The sequence below is a fragment of the Pectinophora gossypiella genome, chromosome 9, assembly GCF_024362695.1.
Source record: "Pectinophora gossypiella chromosome 9, ilPecGoss1.1, whole genome shotgun sequence".
In the NCBI taxonomy this organism is placed as follows: Eukaryota; Metazoa; Arthropoda; class Insecta; order Lepidoptera; family Gelechiidae; genus Pectinophora; species Pectinophora gossypiella.
The window spans coordinates 5,045,119-5,071,534 of NC_065412.1; the positions used below are offsets into that span (position 1 = coordinate 5,045,119).

The 26,416-nt window shown below is 37.7% G+C and overlaps 1 protein-coding gene across 1 annotated transcript; it reads right to left on the minus strand.

Moving 5' to 3' along the window:
- Positions 1–2,241: 2,241 nt before the first annotated feature.
- Positions 2,242–23,338, minus strand: LOC126369864 (proton-associated sugar transporter A). The gene is made up of 9 exons (XM_050014451.1): positions 23,136–23,338; positions 22,332–22,594; positions 21,820–22,059; positions 17,812–17,913; positions 17,060–17,304; positions 16,381–16,575; positions 14,972–15,102; positions 5,937–6,111; positions 2,242–3,380 (listed from the first exon to the last, which is right to left on the minus strand). Exons 1-9 carry the CDS (start codon positions 23,336–23,338, stop codon positions 3,162–3,164), a joined length of 1,773 nt encoding a protein of 590 aa, XP_049870408.1. The 3' UTR covers positions 2,242–3,161.
- Positions 23,339–26,416: the final 3,078 nt, after the last annotated feature.

Sequence of the window (26,416 nt, forward strand, 5' to 3'; positions counted from 1 at the left end):
ATACAAAAAACACGAACGATTTGGTGGCCTTTGCCTGGAAGATATCGCTGTTAAGGGATAAGTCTGCCAATTGTACTGTTATTGTCTCTTTTTCAGAGTTTATGTTATTTTTATTATTGCGTATGACAGACAAAAAATAAAATATCCTGCATGGATCATATATCCAGCTTAAGATCCCCTAACCAAGTCTATGCCGCATCCGTCACACTATGCAGCTCGGCTAAGCCATCTGGGAACTGGTGCAGAGGGCACTCGTTCACTATGTGAGATAGAGTTTGATCCAGGTGACCAAATTCACAGTATGGCGACCCCTTTAAGCCCTATTTATGTAGTTCGTGTTATACATATACATTGTACTGTAATGAAACACGTTTGGCATATTCGGCAACTTCGCCAGCATGTCGTGGCCCTACTTTTAACGGCTATAGTATAGTACTAGCTATATATAATAGTAATATGACGTGTTAGTTGTGCACGGATCGTTTACCTTAAGCCACTTAGTGCAAGTTGCACGAAGTTCGCTCTTTGTGCACAAGCAGGATTAATTTATGCTCGGTGTTGCCAGTGGTAGTTAGTTCTAAGTCGCTTATTTACTTACTAGAAGTTGAGTCCTTGCTTACAACTGACAAATGTATAGCGTTTTTCATCATTCTTCATAACCAGGTCTTGAACGCAGTTAAGGTATAAGTTTACGCTACCGTTATCATACCGGTATATATTACGATACCGATTGTATATGTATAAGGTGACGCTACCGTTATCATACCGGTATATATTACGATACCAATTGTATATAAGGTGACGCTAACGTTATCATACCGGTATGTATTACGATACCGATTATTATAACATTACGCTACCGTTATCATACCGGTATGAATTACCATAAGGATTGTAGATAAGGTGACGCTACCGTTATCATACCGGTATGTATTACGATACCGATTATATATTGATACTTAAAATCGGAACCGCAATTTATACCGGTATGATAACGGTAGAGCGTTCAAGCCCTTTTTATAATACGTACTTTACTTGCATAGCTTTCCTAATCTTTTGTACTAGTACCTATAGTTGTACAAACGTAAATAACAGCGTATTACGTTCCATTGTTGGGCGCAGGCCTCTCCCAATTGATCGGAAGTTATACGGAGCATAGGTACTGTACAAGAGATTCACTTATACCCATTACATCACGATATTTAATACTCTCGTCTACTAACAACGCAATATTTTGGAACAGTGGTTTACTCTATAATTATGTATTGTATTGTCCACTCAACGGTTGTGCTTAAGTTAGCTTTACATCGCATTATAATTATAACAGCCAACTTCCCAACGAAACTTTTTGAAGCCCATTTATTTAAATTGACATAAAATGAAGATGATAGATGACTTCTTACAATCCTTAACGATTTTTGATTACATTTAAAACTTCCATCAAAACTAGCACCTTGATTAGACAAAGTTTCTCAAGCTTTTCCTCCCCTTCATTCTTCACTTGTTCAGATCTTTATATTTAAAACCTACAATTAGGTACCTACCTGTAATGTATAACACTCTGTACACGTCCTCAAAGAAGGCAGTTTCATATTGCCCACTGGATTTATCTAAAGCGTTAGTTTGGGTCAACCTCCTCCACAAAGTATTCAGAACTTTCATCTTTGATTTGACACTGTTTCATTGACATTATATAAAGTATTGTTGGATCTAACTTGTTATATACCTAGCATTAATATGCCCTTTCAGCTCGCAAACCCCTTCCTGGCAGTAATTATGGTGTGTGTTTCCATTGTGCAGTAATAACGACTGGACGAGATTCTTGAGCATCTTCCAAAACGATAATAACGTATTCAGACAGCAGCACCGCTTTTAAGCCTAGGCTACATAGGAGGTTATAACCTAGAGGCCTCCACGATATTTGTGGCCCCCGCCACAAATGGACTTATAGATAAATGTGGCCCTTACCACAGGTTTAGGCTAGGGGCACCCAGACCCAAAATCCTGCGTTGTCAAACAGACACAACTTACTGACTTATTTCTAGATTTGTTTTTGCATTGGCATAGTAAACTTACAGAAGGACCATGGATAAAAGGTAAACAAATTCTTTATCAACCATTTATTATAATTATGTAGTAGTTACCACGATACGTATTTACAGTACTGTCTACTAAAACAATCAATTAAATATATTCATATCAATAATAGACATCTTCACAAGTAACAATGATAAAGGTTTATATATCAAAAAACAGATAGATTAATATTTGAATTAATTATACAGTCTTATTTTATATTTAGATTCTTTGATACCGTTTAAGTTTTGAACATTCAATAAATACTTACATAAACATACGCAATATTTGCAGTGTGGATACATATGAAATAAGTAGTTCATATAGAGAGCAGAATGTCATGAATACCACAATAGGAACTAACGTACGTTAGTAAGGTTTCTATAGATCTAGTATTCGACAATCAAATAGTCCAGACGGAACAATCCTTTTATCTCGATTACAAAAGCCATACAAGTTCGCTTCGAATGTGTTTGACACAGAATAAATCCACTACACGATGTACAGTCATACAATATTAGTGGTATTATATGATTCACATCCTATAGAATAGAAGATACTTGTAAAACTAAGAACACCTATAAACAGCTTATTGGAAATGAATCTCTATTTATAATGATATAGGTTTTGATGTGGTAAATATATTAAATTATCATCGAGAGGTTACCATTTAAAACGGAAGAAGTTTCTAGGAAGTTGTTCATCCGAGTTTTGTAATTTGATTAATTCAATAAAACCATTTCATAGAATGTGAATGCGAATTAAAGTAGGAAAATATCTTTAAATTTTAGGTATCTATTTACATGATAAGGTATATATTTTTAGTAGCAGTGAAAGCGGCAGCTGCAGCAGCAGCTAGGGCAACGGTGATCACAACAGCAGTGGAGACCATGACCTTGACAGCGAAGCTATTTATGAAGGAGACAGCAGCTCGCCACCAAGCCACCACGACACCACGGATGTGGCAATCGGAAGAATTTCTTAGAAAGTTGTTTGCATAATTGTAATATTTTAAAAAAAGCTTTCTCACACTAACAGTAAGCTAGCTAAAACATCAGGAACATAAGCCTCGATGAAGTCAGTATTTACAGGTCAAGATAGGTAATTTTAGTAGCAGTGAAAGCTGCAGCGGCTGCTAGGGCGGCGGCGACGGCCACCACAGCAGCGGTGGAGCCCATCGCCTTGACAGCGAACCCCATGATGAAGGAGACGAGCAGCTGCGCCACGAAGACACAGCTGCTAACCACAGCCACATCCGTGCCGATGCCGCGCTCCTGACCGCACCCGCCGCCTGCGTTGTCCCACTGGAGATTAAACGTAACAAATTAAAAATCAAATCTTTTTTTTGCCGTGTAGTAGTCTTTTTTGTGACTTATTTGTAAATTTGCCACAAATGTCATTAACTACTTGGCCGGAAAATTATAAAAGGGATTTCAAGAGTAGTTAAAATCAACCTGTGGTCAAAGCTGACATCTAAAATAAGCATAAGTAGTTATTGTAAATTCGTTATATACGCGTTCTTGTTTAATAAATACTTACGCTTAATACTGCGATGTTTACATTGAATAATAATCTAAGATACTCGATGAAGTAAATTAAGTTAAAAAAGAAATAAGAAAGCTGTAATATACGTTATAGCAACATTGTATCAATCTGTTGCTACTTTTCTCGCCATCTCAACATATTAGGCAAGCAAGCAAGAAATGTAGGTAACTCCCCAAATTATGTAAGCAAATATCGGCTTTGTTGAATCACCTGAACAAAACGTAGACAAAATAAATAAGAATGAAGAGTACGAGAGGATAGAAGCTATAAATAACGACGACAGGTTATTTGTCGATAAGGTGACTGATCACGTTCACACCTGACCTGGATAAGTAGGCAACATTGAACGGAGTACGAATTTCGGCAATAAATTATTGTATTCGTGTGTAATGGATACTTTTCATCATGAACGCTCTCGGAAAACATTTTATCTAGCGACTGCATTTATCGAATAGTAATTAAAGGGTGAAGTTTGTGACAGAATCTGTTTGAAGCTGGGATCCATTATGTATGGGCTGTCGCGACGTAAAGAACAGTTTGAATATTTTATCGGATAACTATAGGCTGGCGGCTGGCACTGTTATTACACTGGTCAATACACCGCCACTCACACCGAAATCATTTAATGGTATTGAATTGTAGTTTTTTAAAACAAATACTGTTGTATAAAAACGGGAAAGCCTGCGCTCGATGTAATAAGGAAAATAGACAGTGTTTTCATATGGTATTTATGGTATTGTTTCATGCTTATCCTGTTCATATACTAATTTCATATGTATTCATGTTTAGGATACAGTTAAATAGTATCGAAGAGGACAGGCAAACATCGACGTTATCATGTATCCAGCTATATGTTCATCATCATCAATTTAAGAGCCACGCTCTTGCCGCGTAGCATTTCCATTCTAGTCCATGAAAGGCCAATTCCTTGACATCCCCATAAGACACTACGCTATATGTTAGTTATGTGTGTGCGAGCTATAATATATTAGTTTATGAGAAACATGTGTAAATACAACTTGCGCGATATACAAATAATGCTTGTAGATATACTTAAATTTAAAATAAGAACCTCTAAAGTCTAGGGTGGACTAAACCTGATCAAGTACCTACCTCGGAACCTATCTAAAGGGCACACCTTTGGCTAGGAAATTTGGACTAGGTGGATAAAAGTTCAGGACTAGCGCAAAGTACGCAAGTAACTATTTGAGGTCGAGTTGCGGAAACAGGCCCGCATATACCAATATCAACACAGTGTGAGTGGGAATTGATTCGAATGTAATAAGCGGGTTGGCAGTAATCGATTGAGTCAGTCACGCTACCTACGCATAAAACAGAACAATTAATAAAATTTAATGTTCACTACATTTGAAATGTCTTGTTTCAAAGAAAGAATTCGATATGCTAATCGATTTGTATAAGTAATAAGTAAGTGCTGCCTATACCGTGTAATATGGAATAAATAGCTATTAAATACAATCTCAATGAAAATTATCATACAATGTTTCAGAGCTTTGGATCGTAACTTTTTGTTCATAAATTAATGCGTTTGTCACTATGCACCTATTATGTATTTATCATTGTTAGGACACCGACCATGATTCCCTTCCAAAAACTCCCGCCACCCCAAGCCACGAAAAAAGAAAAAGAAAGTTGACTCGACTACCGCCGTCGCGCGTCTCTGTACAAGTAAAATAACATAAAAGTATATTAATTCAAGTTGTGCTGTTTAAACTTAATCTGAAAGTGCACTAGCAGTCTCCAGAGCACCCCGGGGTCAGAAGAAACCAAATTCAACAATCCTGTAAGTACTTTTCCTTTGGTCGGTGTTTTGTGTGGGCAAGTCTATTTTTCAGATTCAAAAATATCACTAATCTCAGTTATCCAACAATTATTACACCAAAAATAGCTGCAAATTTAACTTTCGTCAATATGCATCTATGCCTGCCTTGATAAGGCTTTTAGGCGTGACTTGTGGATGTGACTTAACATAACATAACAAATGCTCATAACTACGTTAAGGTAGTCGGAGATACATCCATCGTAAGATGAACTAGGTACCCAAACCTCACCGAGCTTTCTGTTTTACCAACGTGATAGAAGGTGAGCCGTATCGCCGTCTATAATGGTCGAGGCAACATTCTTAGTGAAAACTGCGCTTAAGATTGTATAAATCATTGGTGCAAGTCCAGCACCGGGGTTCGTAGTGGTATTTTTTTTTTTTTTATTTACTTAATTTCCCCGTTTGAGAAGCAAACTGGTGTACTACAGAACCACCTATGTTTTTTTTATTAGTTTGAAGTAACATAATTTACCGTCCCAGTAGCATGATAATGCGCGACCAGCAGGTATGGCATGGTGAAGAGCGTGGAGTACATGACGCCGGCCGTCCAGCTGAACAGCAGTACGGCTGCGCGGGCGCGGATCGCGCACAGCATGAACATGCCGCAGCTGTATGTGCACAGGCCGCCCACGTACACCTTCTTAGCGCTGGAAGAAAAATAGGTTAAATTAGTGCCAAGATATAGAACAAGGCATAATACTCACAATACTATGTATAGAACGGCAATTCTCCGCTCCCCACCAACGGCTGAGCTAGGTTTACCTCACCCCCCTCGGACTTACTTTAGTTGCGCATCTACGACAGATGCGCGTGTATGATAACTTCAATGTGTAGTGTCTGTGTCATCATCATCAGCCCATTAACGTCCCCACTGCTAGGGCACGGGCCTTCCCTATGGATGGATAGGGAGATCGGGCTTTATACCATCACGCGGGCCCAGTACGCATTGATGGTTATTAACGACTGCTAATGCAGCCGGGACCAACGGCTTAACGTGCCTTCCGAAGCACGGAGGAGTTCGAGATGATTTTTTTTTGTGGTCACCCATCCTATGACCGGCCTTTGCGAAAATTGCTTTACTTCGTCAATTGCAGACCGAGCGCATTTACCGCTGCGCCACCGAGCTCCTCTGTGTTTGTGTAAAATAAGGTAAACACGAACAAAACAAACAATGATTTTAAATGATATAAAAACTACCTCTACAAAAGAAAAAAACTCATCAAAATCAGACTTGTCCCTGGCAAGTTCGAAGTGAAACCCTTCATTGACTCCACAAATTTTGTCTCTCTTGTGTGTAATGTATGTATCTTTATGTTCTCCTGTGTATAATACAATCTTTCCAGTGTTCAGTTTTCAGTATGTCCATTGTGCTCAATAAAGTATTTTATCTATCTATCTTTTATAAATAAATTATCAAAACTATGCTCTATCTTACTAGGATACCATGTGGTTGCACAACAAGATAAATGTCGACTGCACACATTTTCTTGGTGACGTGACCATGGTGGAGCCACCATGGTGTGAATTGATATACAACTGTCTATATCTATACTGATATCTATACAATTGATTTATACTAGGACATTAAAAAGGGTATTAAAAAGAAAATAAATAAAACAATTGACTTGCGCCGCGTCCCTGTTTGCAGCATTCCCTCTAAGGTTGTCTGTCAACTTCACATATTTACTCAAAATTCTTGCTATTTTAACAATAAACAGATTTATATTTTCTATGTCGCATTCGGCGGCATAGGTCTCCCAATCAATAGCGGACGATACGGAGCATACGTATTCCTCCACTGTGTTTCACTGTGGCATTAGGTTTTGTTTTCCTTCTTACTTCTTAACTTCATTTATTAAGTTCACAAAATGTGTCTTAAAAGGTACCTCCCACGCCTTCCAAAAGTCCGGGACGTAATAGTCCCGAGATATAAAAAAAATAAAATACAAATAATATTTCATTATCATAGTCGTATCGTAGTATACGGAGGCTCACTTTAAGCAAAAATTTGCTTGTGAAAGGAACCTTGAAGATATGAAAGGAACATTATAAATAATAATATTAATACTTTATTTATTACTTACTTTGGTACATTGCAAAATTGTATTTATCCTACTCACTCATTTTTACCCATCATAAATTTATAAGTAGGTAATATATTATAAGCACCTATGACATTTATGTCGTCCAAGGTGACTCAGAGAGGTTCCATAAAATATTGGATATTTTTATGATGGAACAGACAGAATAGAGCCCTTCTAAAACAGTATTAGAAAGAAGATACTCGGAATCGTAGTAACGGATTTAAGTATTATTTCATACCAGTTTCACTGAGAAATACGGGTACTTCCCTATTAGATCGAGCTAGTTATTGAGCTAGTTAATAATGGTTGTGTTAACTGAAAAAAGTTGTGTTAACAGAAAAGACTCTCGTTAGTTTAGATTTTTTTTTTCTGTAGCCTAATCAATGTCCCACTGCTGGGCACAGGCTTCCCCCTTCTCTTTCCAACCCTCCCTGTCCCGGGCATCGTTCCGCCAGGTGTGCCGGAAGGCGTCCAGCTCGTCCCTCCACCGTCGTCGTGGTCTACCTCGACGTCGACGACCCTGTGGGGCCCAATCAGTTGTTTCGATAGAAAACTTAAAATTTCCAAGCATATCTATACGAGTACAATAGTCAAAAAAGATTTTTGTAGCAACTTGAGCAATAATTTTATATCCGTAGCCGAATTCGGCTGGATCACATCATCATCATATCCATACTAATATTATAAATGGGAAAATATGTGTGTCTGTCTGACTGTTCGTCCATCTTTCATGGCAAAACGGAGCTTTTATACATCAACAATGTCAGTTTAATGACATTCCTCTTTTCTTGTTATACATATATAATTACTATGTCAATTTTCGATGTCCAATTAGTGTTATGTACTGACACTATACTTAATTTTAAGACCTTTTCAAACAAGGTGGCCCAGAAATTCACGTTCAAATGAAAAAATTGATAGAGGGACTCATTGGGTACCAAAAACACCCCCATGTATGTTTAGCGATTATTTATGGTTTAGGGTGGGTTCGTTCAGAGGGTGGTTCTGCCAGATATCTGTCCGGTACTGGTCGGTAGAGAATCGCTACGGGTATGCGACCCCGAACTGCTCTAGCTACTACTGTCACGTCCCTCTTTCTCCTGTGGCAGTAGTATCCTTTTCCCCCTTCCTCACCACTCCTATTACGGATGTCTCCCGTTAAGATCGGCTGATGATCCCGATCGGTCACAAAACCTAGCTTGCTAGCTTTCGGTCCGCAGCGTTAGAGGCCTTGCTAATGCTGATACCGTTCCTACCGTTCTCCGATCGTAGCGGCTCCCCGTTCCATTGGATACAGGGCGGTAGGGGCAAGAGTGCATCTGTGTTCGCGCGCACACTGTCTGCACTATAATATTTCCTGCGCAAATGGCTCGGCTTCTAGTTATAACTATGTAGGAGGAGTGCTGACGTGCATTGAATACGGTCGTACATTTAATGCTAAAGTTGGATATGTCAGTCACTTGAGAGCACACGAACGACGCTCTCATTATTTGTCGAGTCGCTGTGGCCGAATACGGTCAGGAAAGGATTGATTGATTGATGGTTTAGGAGATTTGGCCCATTTCTATTTATGGTACCTTTTTCAAGATTTTCTACTTTACTTCAGAAATAACTATTTAATATCATTTTGACCTTACTTCAGAAATATTTATTTCTGACTTCAGAAAACAAAATGGGTCATATCTCCCAAACCATAAATAATCGCTGAACATACATAGAGGTGTTTCTGGTAGCCAATGAGCCCCTCTATCTATTTTTTTATTTCGAACGTGAACTTTTGGGTCACCCTGTATAATATATATGATGCAAATAAATAAATGAATGAATATACTCATATTTCCATTTATAAGAGTAGCAGTGTTCAAGTTTTTACGAGATAGTGTCTCGCAGAGATTGCTCCATAATATTCAATATTCTCTAGTTGGTGATAAAAAGCTACGATCCAGTTTAACATTGTTCTATCGTTTTCTATACTTTTATTTTGCTTGTAAAGTTTAATGTGCTGGATAAAGATGTATAAAAGTTTTGAGATGTGTTCAAATACGTATCTCTTACGATACAACGCAGTTATATCGTTTAAGAGTATCAGTGATTGGCCAAGTAATCAAATTTACGTTTCGTTTATTATTTCCTACCATAGTTTTCTTGAGAATTTATAGGCGTCGTTAAGCTCGTAATTCTATACTTACTACAGTGAAACGTTCTTTTAGAAATGTAATATGTTTACAGGGGAAAAATATTGCCTTATATAAGTAATTAGGATTGACTTCATATCTCCTTTTAAAGCTGCAAAACTTAAGACAAAGTTCCGTCCCCTTTGTAGGACTTTTTTCCCATATTACCATATCAAAGGTCGAATCAAGAACTGCGGAAACTTTTCAGCCCTTTTTATCATGACACTGGGTAAAAATATTGTTGAGCCTTGAAAAGATGCAGGAGTTGTGCATACCTCCTTATAATTCTAGTAGGTACTTACACACATCATTTTTGATATGTATCTACGTAGAATTTGCCATAGCTAATAATTTTATTTTTTTTTAACTTTTTTTACTATTGATGGTTAATGTGCCGTCTAATATTTGTTAAGTTCATATTCTATATTTTTTTCTTTTCTTTGTTGTTTTTAATATAGCTTAATTTAAGTTGACTCAATTTTGTCATTTTCATGTTATTCATGTTCCACTTTTCGGCCAATGGTCTTGTAACCAAAGCCGCAATAAATTAAAAAAAAATTACTATTGATGGTTTTGCTCTTGGCCCCTGACTTGCCCGAAAGCATTGACGAGGCCTAAGATGGCCCGCTCAGATGGTGCCTGTCCACTTTGGCCTTGAAAGCACACGGGTTATATGTATTCGGAAATACAGAAGACGGCAAAGAATTCCACTCCCTAGCAGTGCGCATAATGAAGGACGATGCGAAGCGCTTTACTAGCGTTTTACGTAACTTAGGCGTAGGTGCTGAGTTCACCTTGCGATGGATTTTATTTATTTACTATTATTAAGCCTTAAGTAACACTAGTTATAAATGCAATGTCCTGCAAAATTACATAAACAATTTGACTGCAGGATCATACTAACCTCTGATTACTTACTTTTATTATTATTATTATTGTTATGATTTTGGTTTGTTTTTCTTTTTTTTTGTTAATAATTTTTGATCTTGGTTTTCTTTTCGTTTTGTTCTTTTTTTTCTGTGTATTGATTACGTGTGGTTTTTGTCCTGTGTTGAATGTACCTGTCTGTCTGTGTCTGTGTCTGTGGTGTCCGGAAGTAATAAATGTTTCTTTCTTTCTTTCTTTCTTTCTTGATTAGCCCAATTAGGAATATAGTCGTGAGCTTATGTTGTATATTAACGTGATATTGTATATTGTATATTTGCCTGAAATTGCATTACCTACTGAACCAGTACAGAACGCTGAGAGCTCTCAACGCTTTTCCGGAACTTTTATCATTTTGACACGTAATATTACGTATTGGGTTCATTTATCTATTTACGTGGAAGCCCGATGAATCGAAAAAAGTGATTGTTATCCAAAACAACATTTCCTAAGCATTGAGGAGCTCGGCGCAGCGGTCAGCGCGCTCGGTCTGCGATTGTTCAAGTTAAGCAACTTTCACAAAGGCCGGTCATAGGATGGGTGACCACAAAAAAAAAAAGTTTTCATCTCGAACTCCTCCGTGCTTCGGAAGGCACGTTAAACCGTTGGTCCCGGCTGCATTAGCAGTCGTTAATAACCACCAATCCGCACTGGGCCCGCGTGGTGGTTTAAGGCCCGATCTCCCTATCCATCCATAGGGAAGGCCCGTGCCCCAGCAGTGGGGACGTTAATGGGCTGGTGATGATGGTGATGATGTGTATCTTCACCTTTAAGGTCCGTTGTTTTAATCATATCATTTTGCACGCTGGAATCAAAAAGGATACTTAGTATATAAAGGGAGTTTTAGTCGTTGGATTATACAAAACCCCTATCTTATTATTTCCTTGCCTGGGGCTTTATACAAACCTGCAGAATGCCGAGCTTTGTACAAACACCTAGACGTAGATCTAGTGTATCCCCGGCGTCGCTTGTTTCTTTGTAGTAAGGTAGTTTCCAACTAATCAAATCAGTTACTTTTTACTAAACGTCAAAACGCGAAATTACTATGGAATTCGTATGAAAAAGCACACTGTGACGTCATAGAAAAACGTGATAAAAAGACGAACTTATTATTACGTTTTTCTTGATTAAAATTCGAAAAAGGTAAATGTTTTTCATTACTTTTAGATCGGTCTCTATTTCTCTTGAACCCAAACACGACCCAGTTCTCAGCGTTGACTCATTACTATACAAAATGTAAAAAATAACGATCTCTCTTTGTACCAAATTGAGTACGCTGCTTGTATTCAAATTCTTGGAATGATATATTGTAGTACCCGCTCCTTATTATGAAAATATGAATTCAAAGCGACTTCCTAATATTATTTTGTATTTCTGAATTGCAAATAATAAATTAACAAGCGGTGAACGTGTGATTATGTGTTTGACAGCCAATCAAAATTGAATCCAACCAATTATCAAATAATTCGATTGAATCTTGCTTGGCTAGGCGAAGACAATATTACGAATAAAGGATTTAAAATGTATCTTTAGTACCCTAGTATAATGCGGCTAACGTTAAATGCTAATTTTCAAATCCAACAAAATGATTATACAACCAACGTACTGATAAACTGGCATTAAAAGTGCGTATTGATTTCTTAATGAGTAGAAACCTGATAAGTGAAGGAAGAAGCAGTGTCGAGTGTCGAGTGAAAGTCAAGGGATGATCTTGTTACTAGATAGTCTGGTCTATGCAGGCCGCTGTTTACATGCGTCATGTCAAGTTGAAGGGTAAAGTAATCACATAAAATTACCTATTACACCATGCAAGGCTGGTTGGAACATAACTCTTTAATATATGAGCTCACCTAATTGTTACATCTGTTTCTTTTGTTAATATGTGTAAAATAACACAAATGTGTATGAGTGTTTTGACGAAGCCTGTGGTGGATTTAATGTTGTTGTAATTAGTTCTAGTACATATTCTTCTTATCTTATTTAGCCTATACGATCCCACTAGTACATATTATTAAAGTGTAAATAAAAAAAAAAATATAATACTATATGTAACGGGGCCTGTCATATTAAGTTGGTAGCTGTTTAGCTTTTGATATTTTAGGTTTCTTTGCATTTCTTTATGTTTGGTTTTATATTTGTTACTGTGGTAGATATCCCTATATAATAAAAGTTTCTTTCTTTCTTTTTCCTTTCTAATATTGATTTGGGGCTGGTTATCCATCCCGAATAGAGTTGTAGGTGGCGCTAGTGTAGCTGTCAGGAGAGCTGACAGTGCATGATTTGGTGGCACGCTGCAAAACCATTTGCTCCAAACTTTATTACGATATATAACAAAATAAGTTCAGTGTTAGTGTTGACATTAATTATATGCTTACCACGGAGTACCATAACCATGAAGTAAAGGTAAAGCAGCTCGGAAATCCATTAAGTATATAATATGATTATTGATTTCACGTCCCGGCCAAGTAGTTAATGCCATCTACAGCAAATTTACAACAAGCCACGCCAAAAAAGAATAATTTCACGTTCTGACTACTTCAGAATAGAATACCTACTTCTAAACTCACTTATGATCTTAAACATCTCTTTATTTAAATACTAAAACAGGCAAATTGGAACATTTCGCTTAACTTATATTTGGGTCGTACATGACACGAAGCCCGCGATAAGTAATCCAATTAGGAAGTACATTATCCTAATACTTTATTAACCCTGTTTTGGTATACCTAACCGTAAATTGATCAGCTTTGTGAAATTGAACTATTTTGCGATACTTAGTCATGTATTAATTATTATAATAAAAGGAATCGATATATTTGTTTAACAATGTGTTTTAGTCGATTTTATAAATAATTCCATATTTAAAACCTACGCCATTAAATAGATAAAAAACATAGGTTAGTTAAAGTAGTATTTAAGTAGAGTACTATCACGAGTACTAATATAAATGTAGGTACACACTTTGAAACCATGTCACATTAACTTTTTTGACAAATTAAACCGTACGTTTTATTAAATGTCAAAAGTGACAGTGAGACAGGGTTCTAAAGTGGGTACATGATATTGCTCATGACTGACCTAGGGCTCAGATATTATATTAATTAGTCTCGCAGTAAGTCCATTTGCAACATGGCCGAAACGTATAAGTATGTATAAATATTACGAATATTATTGAAATATTTTTAATTCGCATAAAAGTATTTAGTTTATTTCCACAAAAACTTAGTACAGTGCATAACAAAATTTCTTAGGCTAAATATACGTTTTAAGTAAATTTCATAAGCCTCTGCAGCCAAACTAGGTGCAACCCGTATCAACCATGCTGCGTCTACTAAAATACTGAAGAGTAATAAAGAAAAGTAAAAATAGATACCTAGTTATGAAAAATGGTGTGTGTGTGTTTGTGTGTGTGTGTGGATAGGTAGGTACAGAGTTTACATTTTGTACCAAAATTTTGTTGTAATAAGAACGCAATACGATATTTGAATAGATTTATGAGGTAGACGTCGAAAAATCTCTTTAGCTATCGAGTCTAATTAAATTCTTTGTGGAAAACGAACCGAAATGTGCTTTCATAGAATCATCTCCTTATTTGCCTGAAGGGGATAAACACTTATTATATTATAGAAATGAAATTCCGGTGTGCAGACGTTGAAATATTGGATTTCTCGATGTAAGACCCCTGATGTGAATTGAATTGGCTTATGGACTGATTCATCCAAAAACCATACATAATATAATTTCAAAGAGACTGATCGATGTTTGTGGGAGTGTAGAACATTTAATAACTTGTAGATTGGATTTGCATAGATAGCATATACTACACTAACCGGCAGGACCAATGGGGAGATATTTATATAGAGTCTAGATTTTATTTATTACGTGCTAATAAATTATCTGATAGCCCATCTACTGGCTTAGTTCACAATAGGCTGTCAGACGGTTTTCAGCATGTGATCAAACAGATCTTAGATCTTTGACTTTTTGCCCTGCATTGGGACGACCCAATGCAGCGTACACACGAGTGTACGTAGTACTATTATTTATTTTATGGTACTAGATTCAAGATAAATTATGAAATTATGATTACTAAATAAAGAGGGTAAAACTAAAAAAAACTTTTTTTTCTATTTAATTGATTTATGAATTTTAATCAAGAAAAACGTAATGATAAGTCCGACATTTTGTCACATTTTTCTATGACGTCACAGTGGGCTTTTTCATACAAATTCCATAGTAATTTCGTGTTTTGACGTTTAATAAAAAGTAACTGATTTGACTAGTAGGAACCTAGCCTATTAAGAGACAAAGAAGTTTTCATTCACCCGAGCCTCTTGATGAGTCTTTCAATGATAGTAGAATAGCAGGCGCAGGACAATGAGTACATGGCCATACCCCAGCATCCAAAGCGTACCCCCGCTTCATACTCCGTGCGACTCTCGCTGCCAACTGGCGCCTGGAATTATGAAAAGAGAAATGATAATGTGTGGCATTGCATTATATTTTCAGCAGGCGCTATGCTTTTAGAATGTAGTAATTATGACACAAAAATGACGTGCGCAATAACTACAAATGTGATGATATTATCGAATCTCTCATTCTTCAATATAGCAATGCAATAGATATTTTGGAATTTGGAAGATGGTTTAGCCGTAGGTATTAAGAATTGATTAATTTACCTATGACACAGTTGCATGTGCTAAGTCACGAAAGGAACGAGCTGCTGCAACTCATAATAATGGGCAAAGTCGCAGGAAAAAGAAATGTGGGTCGGAGGAGGAAGTCCTGGTTGCGTAACATCAGGGAGTGAACCGGGATCACGAGTGCGGTCAAACTGTTCCGCCTCGCGGGAGATAAGGATAAACTTTCAGAGCTGATGGCCAACCTCCACTAGTTGGAGAGGCACCTGACGAAGAAGACAGTTGCAATGTCAAGAATTGGACCTTTACTATGACTAAACCAAGTAAACCTGACGCGCACAATCATTAAATTATGATAGGCTTCATACATCTAATGATGACAATATAACAGGTATCTATTTGTGATGTTCGGAGTGTTCTCGTGCGTGACTTACATGTTAATGTCACGGGTTCGAATCCCGGATCGGGCTCTAAACCACTAAATTTGACTTTGTGACTTTTAATTCATATTTCAATCATAGATAATTGATATCACGTGGTTTCTAGGTTTTGTGGCAGGTCGATGGCAACAGACTCGCCCTTAGCACTTAAGCTGGCGAGGAGTGACTGCGTATTTGTACTATACATCTCTGCCTACCCTTTCAAGGCCACAGGCGTGATGCTATGCTTGATAACTACTGTCATTTTATTATCAGCTGGCAGCAGGATCACCCCAAAGACGGACTCTCCCACAAATTCGTTAAAATAGAGCTAGTAGCATATGTGCGCCATCTAGCAGAACAAATTGGTCTGACGCTCAGGAAGCCGGGGGATGCCGGTTCTAACTCCCGTACCGAACTTGCACCAATGAGTTCTTAATTTATCTGAAGTGCAATTTTCACTAACACAGTTGGCTCGACCATTATAGACGGCGACACGCCTCACCACTTATCACGTTGGCCTAACAGAAAGCTTGGTGAACTGCGGGTACTTAGTTCATCTTACAATGTACCTCCCGATAAGGATATCCCGACATAGTCTATATATACTATTATAGTCGTGAGCTTATACTTTCCTGAAAAAAATAGAAAAAAAAAAACATTGAAGATACTCACAGCCGGGTCGCCTCCAAAGACTGATTCTCCAACAAAGTCTGTGAAGTAGAGTGAGTAGCAGACGTGTGCCATCCAGCAGAACAGGTTGGTCAGGCACACGATGCGCAGAGAGCCTGGCATGACCACGATGGACTTCAAGTAGTGCTGCAGGGAGAGATTGCCGCCGTGGGTAGGAGGGACGTTCGCGCTTACGTTCTGAAACGGGCAATATTAAACGTATAATATTCTGAAACAGATAATATCAAAATTAGGGACTATTAATAGTTACATCGCATCACACGATGAGGGGTAACACGGTGAGGGGGTGAGGGGGTGAGGGGGGGCAGGGTTGGTGGGGTTGGTATTCCACCTCACAACCCACACGATAAGAAGAAGATCACACGATCAGTCAGATGACTTATAGCAAGTAGTTAATGCCATCCGAATCAAATGTATAGGTATGCCAATGGGACTGATACCAGTAGACCTAAAAAAAAATATTGCCAGCTAATAAGACTAACAAGAATAATGACTTGAACTTAACTGAAGCCCCATTTCAGAAAAGTATCATTAATTGATAATCACATCGACTACAAAACAGCCGGTTGGATACGCGCAAAACATGCTTCTCTCTCTCAGGCCTTATAAGCTTCCTGTATATTTCAATAACTGGTGGTATCAGGGAATATGGATACTTTACCTCCGGTTGATTCAAAGATCCATACGTAGCAGCGTCTCTCTTCAAGTTATTCTTCTCCATACCATCTTCTATATCAAAGCTCTCCTGCGCACGTTCAGTCTCGGCCAGTTTCCTGAACTCCTCCTGCTCTGTTAATTCCGCTAGAGGGATCTCCTTGAAGCTGGTGACCGTTGCTGATACGCAGACCACGAAGATGATGGTGATCAGAGAGAATACTGCTCGTACGTGACCTCCGAAGAAATCGCCTGAAATTGGGAAAATGGTTTGTTTCAAGGCTAGTACGGCGACATTTTTATTTATTTAAAAAAATCTCAAATTTTACCATGAAGGACTCAAGTATGGATTACACAATTATATTTATTGCTGTATCAACCCGAAAAGATCGACCCCTGTGGTAGGGTTAGATACTATAACATCAGTATGTGCTCTCAGTTTGCTGCGACCGGTGTCCAGAAATTCAAATACATAAAGAAATTTCAATTAACCAGGAAATATCAAACACATCACTCGGTACTCCTCCTCGCATATTTAGTGGAAACGGAGTCTTAATCGGCAATTTTATTTAGCAAAGCAAGCAATCATATGCGATCAGGGAGATTCTACAGCGAAAACAGTTATCCTCTACTATCGCATAGGTTGTAAAGTCAATGACCAACCACCGTCTCGGATGTCAGGGTCATTATTCTTAAGGTGACTTAGCGTGACAAATTTTATGTATCTACAGGGTTAGTATAATATGGCTATGACTGTACCTAATCGTGTCTCATCCCAGTTGATGCCCCCGAGTGCGTACCCCATGAAGCCTCCAAGACCGGCCATCACAGTGAACGTGCTCAGACCTTTGGCGTGATCCTCTGAAAAAGAAAGAAAAATAAGTCGTTCTGTGTTCTGAGCACCTATTGTCTTTAATATCAAACAACTTTAATAATTTCCTATTTCATATTAAGGTAGTTTGTTTCCTTTATTTAATATTATGTATATCTAAGTATAGTTGAGGAGCTCGGTGGCGCAGCGGTTAAGGCTCGATCTCCCTATCCAATATCCATCCATAGGGAAGGACCGTGCCCCAGCAGTGGGGACGTTAATGGGCAGATGATGATGATGATGAAGTTAGTTAAAAAAAATGTAGATGCCGATACTGAAAAATAAAACAATTTAAACGTTATATTTTCTGCGTAGTTCCGTACCTACTACATAAAGAAACATTTACAATATACAATGTTGCTAATGACGCCTAGATGTTATCAAGCATTTTTATCTGCAATCTTAGTAAGTACATCACTTTAGGATGTGCAGAAAGGGTGACAAGACTGGCAGTACTCTATGTATTTCTACGGATCTTGGCTATATAGCGAAGTGTAGCGAACAATTTCTTCAATAGAAGATCTGGTAATTAGTATCTTTATTTCCATAATAAAAATAACAAGTTATGGTGAGTATTTATAAGGTTTTTAGTATTTCTTTTCATCGTTATGCTACATATAATGTCCGTCAAGTGGCCTATGAGCGATTCGCGGCAAATGCCTGATATGCCTCTGAAGTGTTTGTTCATCGCAAATGGAAATTAAGACACAGACTGAAAAGTCAACATTTCAATATTTGGCTACTCCAAACATTTATTTACTGATTAAAAATATTCCACTTAATGCTGGCTACTGAAGTATTCTTAACGAATTGGTGACATGGCGTCGTATGCTAATGTATACTGTGAGATTATTATACACTATGTTGTGTTTTATGTGTCAATATTGTAGAAGTGGAATGTGTTATAAATAATAATACTTATTACAATAGCGATAATCATTTATTTATTTATTTATTTATTAACACAAATTACATAGACATGTATTCGAAGAACAATTAACTTCTTAAGACAACATTATTTTGTCAAATATCTGCACCAACGTGCGGTGAGCAAAGTGGAGTCAAATACTCACCCATGAAGGGGCACACCCTAAAGTATACAGGGCCCAGTAGTGAAACATCTAAGGGATATTACTTTACACATCTAATCTACTCTAACCTACAAGAACACACTGCTGGGCAAAGGCCTCCAAATCCTCGTTCCAATTTTCGCTGCCTTGTGCGCACTCCAGCCAGTCCCTGCCGGCGGATACGGTTCATTGGGTGCCCCATGTATAGGCGTCGTGGTACAAAGAGATGTCGTGACGACTTCGACTTTATACAAAGAACTAATAAAATATGTATGGGTTAAACAAATGCATGATAAATAATAACAGACAGTTCAACAAGCACCCTTAACCATGAAACTTGAGAGGCTTCGAAACTTCACAACTGTAGCAAAGCATAAATCAATAAATCGCACTGAAACTAAAACTGAACTGAACTTTAAACAGTTGAGCAAACTGAACAAAAAGTTTTCTATGTGCTCTTCTTACATGCAAATCACTTGAGAACTTCATTTTAATCCAGGTCAGCTCGTTCGATTGGGGTAGGCAGATGGTGACCGTAAGATATCTAACTACAAATTGGTATTTGCATAATTAATCTCCATTTTGTCAAAGTTGTTGGTATCCTTCATTCTTCATAACACAATGTAACCGGTAAGACCCGGTAAGTACAAAAAGCTTTTCTATTTTTTTCTATTTTTTTGTTAAAAAACATCATAGAAGGAAAGAGAGGATGGGGAAGACCAAGAAAAGCTTACTTGGAACAGATTAAAGAAAAGGTTAACATCGTGTCTTATAGGGAACTCAAGGACCTGTGGCCTTTGATAGACTGAAATGGAAAATGCTACACCGACATGAGCGTGGCTCTTAAATTAATGATGTTATGTTGACCAACAGCTGAACTCAGTACAGGTACAAAACCGAAAAAAAAATCCCCAATCTACCGTACCAACCCCCGCTAAGGCCTGTGAAATGTGGTGTTGTAGAAGGATGGAAAGAATAAATTGGACTGAAAGAGTTACTAATGAGAAAGTGCAAGTAAGAGTAAGAGAAAAGAGCCAAATATTGAGAGTTATTGAGGACAGAAGAGGCAAGATGATTGGACACTTAATATGTCACGACGAATTAATAAAAACATCGTAGAAGGGAAGCTACAAGGAAGGAGAGGAAGGGAGAGACCAAGAAGAGCTTACATGGAACAGATTAAAAAGAACGTCGTGTCTTATAAGGAAGTGAAGGAATTGGCCTTTGATAGACAAGCATGGAGAATGCTACACGGACAAGAGCATGGCTCTTAAATTAGTGATGTGACAGTACCAACTACTAAACAAAACTGAATCTTTGCTGGCTAGTATGACAAGCAGATAAATCTGAGGGATTTACTTAGGTAGGTATTCCCGATATCAGTCAAATCTAGCGTATCATTCCCTTGTCGCCAAGTTCAAAACAGGCGATTTATATAAGACGTGACGTAAATAAAGTAAAAATAAACTAAACAAGTTCGAGTACCGGATGGAAAAACCGCGAAATATGTTGTAGCCAGATAAATCAATCACAGAGACAATGTGATAAGGCTGGGACGAGTTGACTTCGAAGCGACATACTGGTACCTCACATACCCCGAGTCACATGCCATGACGTCACAACAAATATTTAATTAAACTTACTGCCTAAAACTAAATAGGTTAAGGATAAAATTATTTTTTAATAAGAATCTTCGAGACATGCTCTTTATCTGCCACGTTATCAGTGGCAGTGGCCTTTTGAGTTATGTTATGTTTCTTTTTTCGGAAGAAACAACGCCTTGTTAAAAAAAAAGTAAATAAGTCCTGAAATTATTCACTAACCGATCTTTTGACTTGTCTCATTATGAAACATCTTATGACTTTATTAGATGAATACATTTGGGTTCGTGTTCGAGGTTCTAGATAAATTATGAAATTCTGATTACCTACTAAATAAAGACAGATCTAAAACAAACGAAAAACATTTATATTTTAACTTATTTATGAAGTAATAAAGAAAAACGTAATAATAAGTCCGACACTTTATCACGTTTTTCTATGATGTCATAGTGTGCTTTTTCATACAAATTCCATAGAAATTTCGTGTTTTGACGTTTATTAAAAAGTAACTGCTTTGACTAGTTTGAAACTAGCCTATTGTGAGCGTTTACAAGATCTCGACGCAAAGCGCCAAATACGGAAGACTCGGCCAAAACCCTCCTATAACTACACACAAAATTCGTTAGGCCAGCTTTATTGTGTGCCGTGTGACCGGACCTTCAAGTCGAAGTTCGGTTTCGCCAGCCACATCAGAGCCCACCACAACAACGACCCGGGATAGATATTTAGGAGTCGCCGTCGCCGGATACGGTTTGGACGACATGATGATGATTGTGAGCGGAGGTCCTTGTTGCTCTATGATTGTGAATGAAAAAGAAACAGGAATATGGGAAGTGTTGGTCTATTTCATGATAACGTCAAAAAAAACAAGATTAAACAAGTAAGTAGTTGCAAAATAATAATATTGAAACCAGTCTAGACTTTTATTCGTATTATTATTATCTCGTCGAGATTATTTAAGACACCTGACTTCTTGTTATCTATGGTTAAATACATTAAGTCGTTTCAGTATTATTATGTTAAAAACTATTTATGCAAGCTTTACAATTTAGTCACTGGACTACGAAAGCAAACAATTAAAGTAGATCACCTGAAAAACAGAACTTAATTCGGGAGTCGTACGATTTGCATTGCAAATATCAGTAATGTGAAGTAATGTGTGTATGTGTATGTTTTTGTGTGTGTGTGTGTGTTTGTGCGTGGGTGGGGTGAAAATATCACTGACCTGGAACTGTCACATCAAGCAAATAGGCCCGGGCCGGGCTTTGACATGCGTCAGCATCGAAGTCCAGGAAGACTGTCCCGAGGACGGTGAACAGCACTCCCCAGGGGTGATAGTTCCCGCCATCATTCTCCAATGCAGAACTTCTCGGCCCCAACACGGAAGGAACCTCCGTGCGATTGGCAGGACCTTGGTCTCCTAAAGCATACCCTATTGCTTCCCCGTTCGGCACCAAAATTAAACCTACAATGATCAATCTTAGTTAGATAAGCTGCGCCGACAGACAGTAGCCTTGTAGACTTCAGCCTTTTTATAGAATGTGACGTAAAAGTTATGTAAAGGTATACGATATAGAATAAAATATCAATCCTTAGTTTTACGTGAAAGTGGAGTTTCGTAAGGTCATGCTTTACAGCTTAAACGTATGCATCAATATCTACGTAATTAATGACGTCACAGAATAATGACACTTCAAATCACACAACTTGTTGTATATAGACTATTAAGACACTTACCTAATAAAACCCCAATGGACATAAGCACTATGAAGGGTCGTCGTCTTCCGAACTTGGATCGGCAGCGGTCGCTGAGTGACCCCAGCAGCGGGGTCATGAAGAAGCCGATCATGGGGGACAGGGCCCACACAAGCGTCATCTGCTGGTGGGGGACCCCTATCTGGAGTAATGTGGGGGACACGAAAGCTGTCTCCCCGGCGTAAGAGAACTCTATGCCCATAACTGCTGCCGATATGCGCATCAACTCAATGCGACTTTTTCTCCTGGTGGAAGTAAAGTATTTGTTAAGAGGGACTCTATCATTAGTATAATTATTTAATTTAATAAACTACTTTGAATGTGACAATGTTACTTGTCTGGCCAAAGATAGTTAGTGCCTTCTGCATTAGCCATCTGAGACAAATCTACAGTCAGTCACGGAAAAAAATCGCTAAAAAGGTGAATTTTAATTTCGGTATGTGCATTTTTTTTTTCTAGTGTTAGATACAATAAGGGTCATAAATGTAGAATATTCGATTCGATCGACAAAATAAAGTCACTCTATTATTAAAATAACCCTCCTTTTTGCTTCGCGGAAGTATATTATATTACGCATACTTACTTAAAAGTACTTTCAAAAATTCACCTAACTAAATATATATTTTTATTAATGATTTATGCAGATGTGCAAATAGCAGTAAATGAACAGCTGTAAGCATAAGAGCCTTGTCAATAACAATTTTTATTTTTTGGCATACTGTTCCTGTGTAAGATATCTTTTTAAGTTCATTTTATGTTCTCAAAACTTTACTAGAAAGTACTCACCTATACAAGTCGCTGTATTCACTGTCTTGCCATACTCGCTGAGGCTCTTCAGTGCCAGGTATCCCGAAGAGAGAGTCACGAAGAGATTCCCGGATCCCTCCAGGATGCTGTTCTTTCCACCTAGACACCCGTTCCCGGTACTTCTCCCGCATACAGTGGAAACGACCAGTGAAACCCTGATACTCATGCAGCTTGTCCGCCATTTTTACAATTTAAAATCCTGATGGAACTCTAAGTTGATTGGATGATTGAATCTCGCAAGGGCTACGAATTGCGCAGAAATTTTGCCATTTTAGCTTACGTAGATTTTTATTGATTGTGCTACAGAAACGAAGTACTGTTCACGTATTATACTTAGTATATGTATCATGTCACCATTAAAATTTTCACTACGAAAATTGAGTATAGTTACGCTTATTTCTATTTAAAAAGGTAGACGACATAAATTTTGTTATTATTGGTTAAAAACTGTTTAAAAACTTAACACGTAGCAAATTATTTTTAAACTTCGAATATTAGTAACACTTTCACTGCAAAGAAATCCAAAAAAACTGCAACAAATTTTTCTTTGCACTCACTTTTAACCTGAAAATTTTACACCATGTTTCACTATTGAAAATATTGGATTTATGGCACGTTTTCTTGGAATACAGTAAGAAGATGTAACAAGTTGGTGGTGGTTGGAAGGGTAGAGCCTCGTAGTGGGCAGGCGGTAGTTGTCGCGAGTTCGGAGTCGGAAGCACTGGGGCGCGCGCGCCGCCCTCGCACGCCGCCCGCCCTGCGCTGTAAGCGACTTAGAAACTACTAGAAGAGACTCATTAAATTGCTCTAACGGTTGCGTATATCAATAGTTTTCTGTAAAATAATTTTAATTGATACTACATGAAAAGTTTATTTTATAATAAAATTTGTTTATATCAATGTTTCGGTAACGTTAACTGGAATACCGTGGTATCTGCCTACTCTAGGCGTGTTCTATAGACTGACCTATCTTTTGAGATACTTATACGTTACTATAGTTAGATACCATGTATGTTGAACTAAATTAAAATCGTAGTGTTGCTATCGAGGCATCATGGCATTTAAATGCCTTGAGTGGGTTGTGAGGTCATTCATCGACGTCATGCTGATGAGGTTTTTTGGTTTTTTCCCACTGGTAAAATCAGCGCCGTACTGTGAAGAGTGCTTCGTACCCGCTATGCTTGAGAAGAGGATATTTTTTTTCTAAAGAAATAAAAATATCTTCTTTAAAAACCAATATTCGAGAAGCCACTTCTACGTCGTGTAACAAGGCAGTCGCTTGAGATTACGCTTATTGCGTCCCAGGGAATCGCCACCAATCTCCCGGCCGGCCGCCCCGCCAGCGCAAACAAACAGATTGTCTCGCTTATTGCTTCGACTCCACCCGATGGCTTACCAACAGTCGACGATAAAATAACAATCACCCCAGGATTTGTAAAATGAGATCGTTATTCCTTGCAAATAGGAATCTATGTCACGGATTTGTTGCAATAGAAGTTTTGTATCATGATTTAATCCAATCTTCTGACACGTTTTTGCAATTGATATGTTACCGTAATTTAATGTGATTCTTGCTTAGTTTTATGTTGAGGATACGTAAACATTAACTAAGAGACACTGGTTCAAAAGTTGTGTGAAAGCTTGCCCTTTGAAATTTTGAAAAGTTTCCCGGGAACACTTAGAATTTAAGCTAAAATAAGTATATGTCTCAAGCGCTTGACGTAATAATTACGTAGCAATCCACACCCATTAAACAAATTACATACTTCACCAAACGTAGGTACATTCAATCATTGTACATATTTCAAGTTCACAGACAGATCTTATCGAACTAACGTGCCGTATCTTGAGAAATACGTGATAAAATTGAGATGTATCAACATACTGATATCGGTGCCATGACCGACTATTACAATTCCTATTCTCCTTAAACAAGTTTCTATAGAACCAAGCACTGCGAAGTTACGCTTCAAAACATATTATTGTTTGATTTCACGATTTACTCAGACTTTATTGTGTCAGAATATAAAATACAAGCTATTTGTGGTATTAATTTACATGCGGACTAGTTATTTGAAGAAGATAAACAGCATTGTAGAGTTAATACAATGAGTGGTGGAGTAAATGAGGCAAGGTTGCCGGTAGCACGAGTCTTCTCACTTCCACCGTGTGACCATGCACGGCCGACAAACAAAATAAAACAATTCAAAAAGGAAATAAAACGCATGCATGTAATGAAAATCGAATGAGCATTACCTTGGCGATAAACGTGTGTGTCTTTAAAGTTTTAGAATTTCTTCCTTGATTGATTGTAGATAACTGAAGATACACGAATGCTGAGAACGTCCAATGAAATCATAGCCAATGTTTTCACACGTTTGCCTTTTGAATATTATTTTTCTATAAGAATCCGTAGTATCTTTAGTAGACAATGAATAATAGAGGAAAAGACGCATCCACGAGCATCGCGTCTGCATTACACGACTAATTAAAGTGGCTTTGTGAACCGAACCGATGAAAATTCAATAATGAGAGACAGGAAACGAATGGACAGACGCAAAGCTGATATATTGGAACACATAAAGGAGATCATCGGCTCTCCATACTTTGGCCGGCCCAAAATCGAAAGTGCCGGCCAGAGAAAAAAAATGTGTCGAACCTTTCGAGTACATTGCTGTGAACATTTTTTACTATGACACCAAACGTGTATGACCATTAGTTTGGCTTTAATTGGATTTTAAAAATCTCGATTTTTCATACATTTTGTAAAAAAAAATATTATGTCCGTTGGGAATAAAAGGGATACAGGCGTATTACAAAGGACCGTTAGAACATTTATTAGTATGGCGCCAAACTTCTATGACCATTATTTTGACGTTTATTGGACTTTCCGTTTTGGTTAATATGTTAAAATGCTGGCCATCGAAAAAAATACGTCAAATCTGTCTAATAGTTGCTTCTCAATATTTTTTAATATGACACCAAATATCTATGACCATTATTTTGACTTTTATTGGAATTTACGTTTTAGTTCAAATGTGAAAAGTGCCGACCACCAAAAATACCATGTTGAGAGTATCGAGTAGATGCCTGTTAACATTTTTTTCTATAGCGCCAAACGTGTATGACCATTAGTTTGCCTTTTATTGTATTTTAAAAATCTTGATTTCTTTTTTGTTTTGTTTAAAAATAAAGTGCTTTAGGCAAAACTTGCGGTACGGCGGATTACAAAGGACCTTTAGAACATTTAATAATCTGGC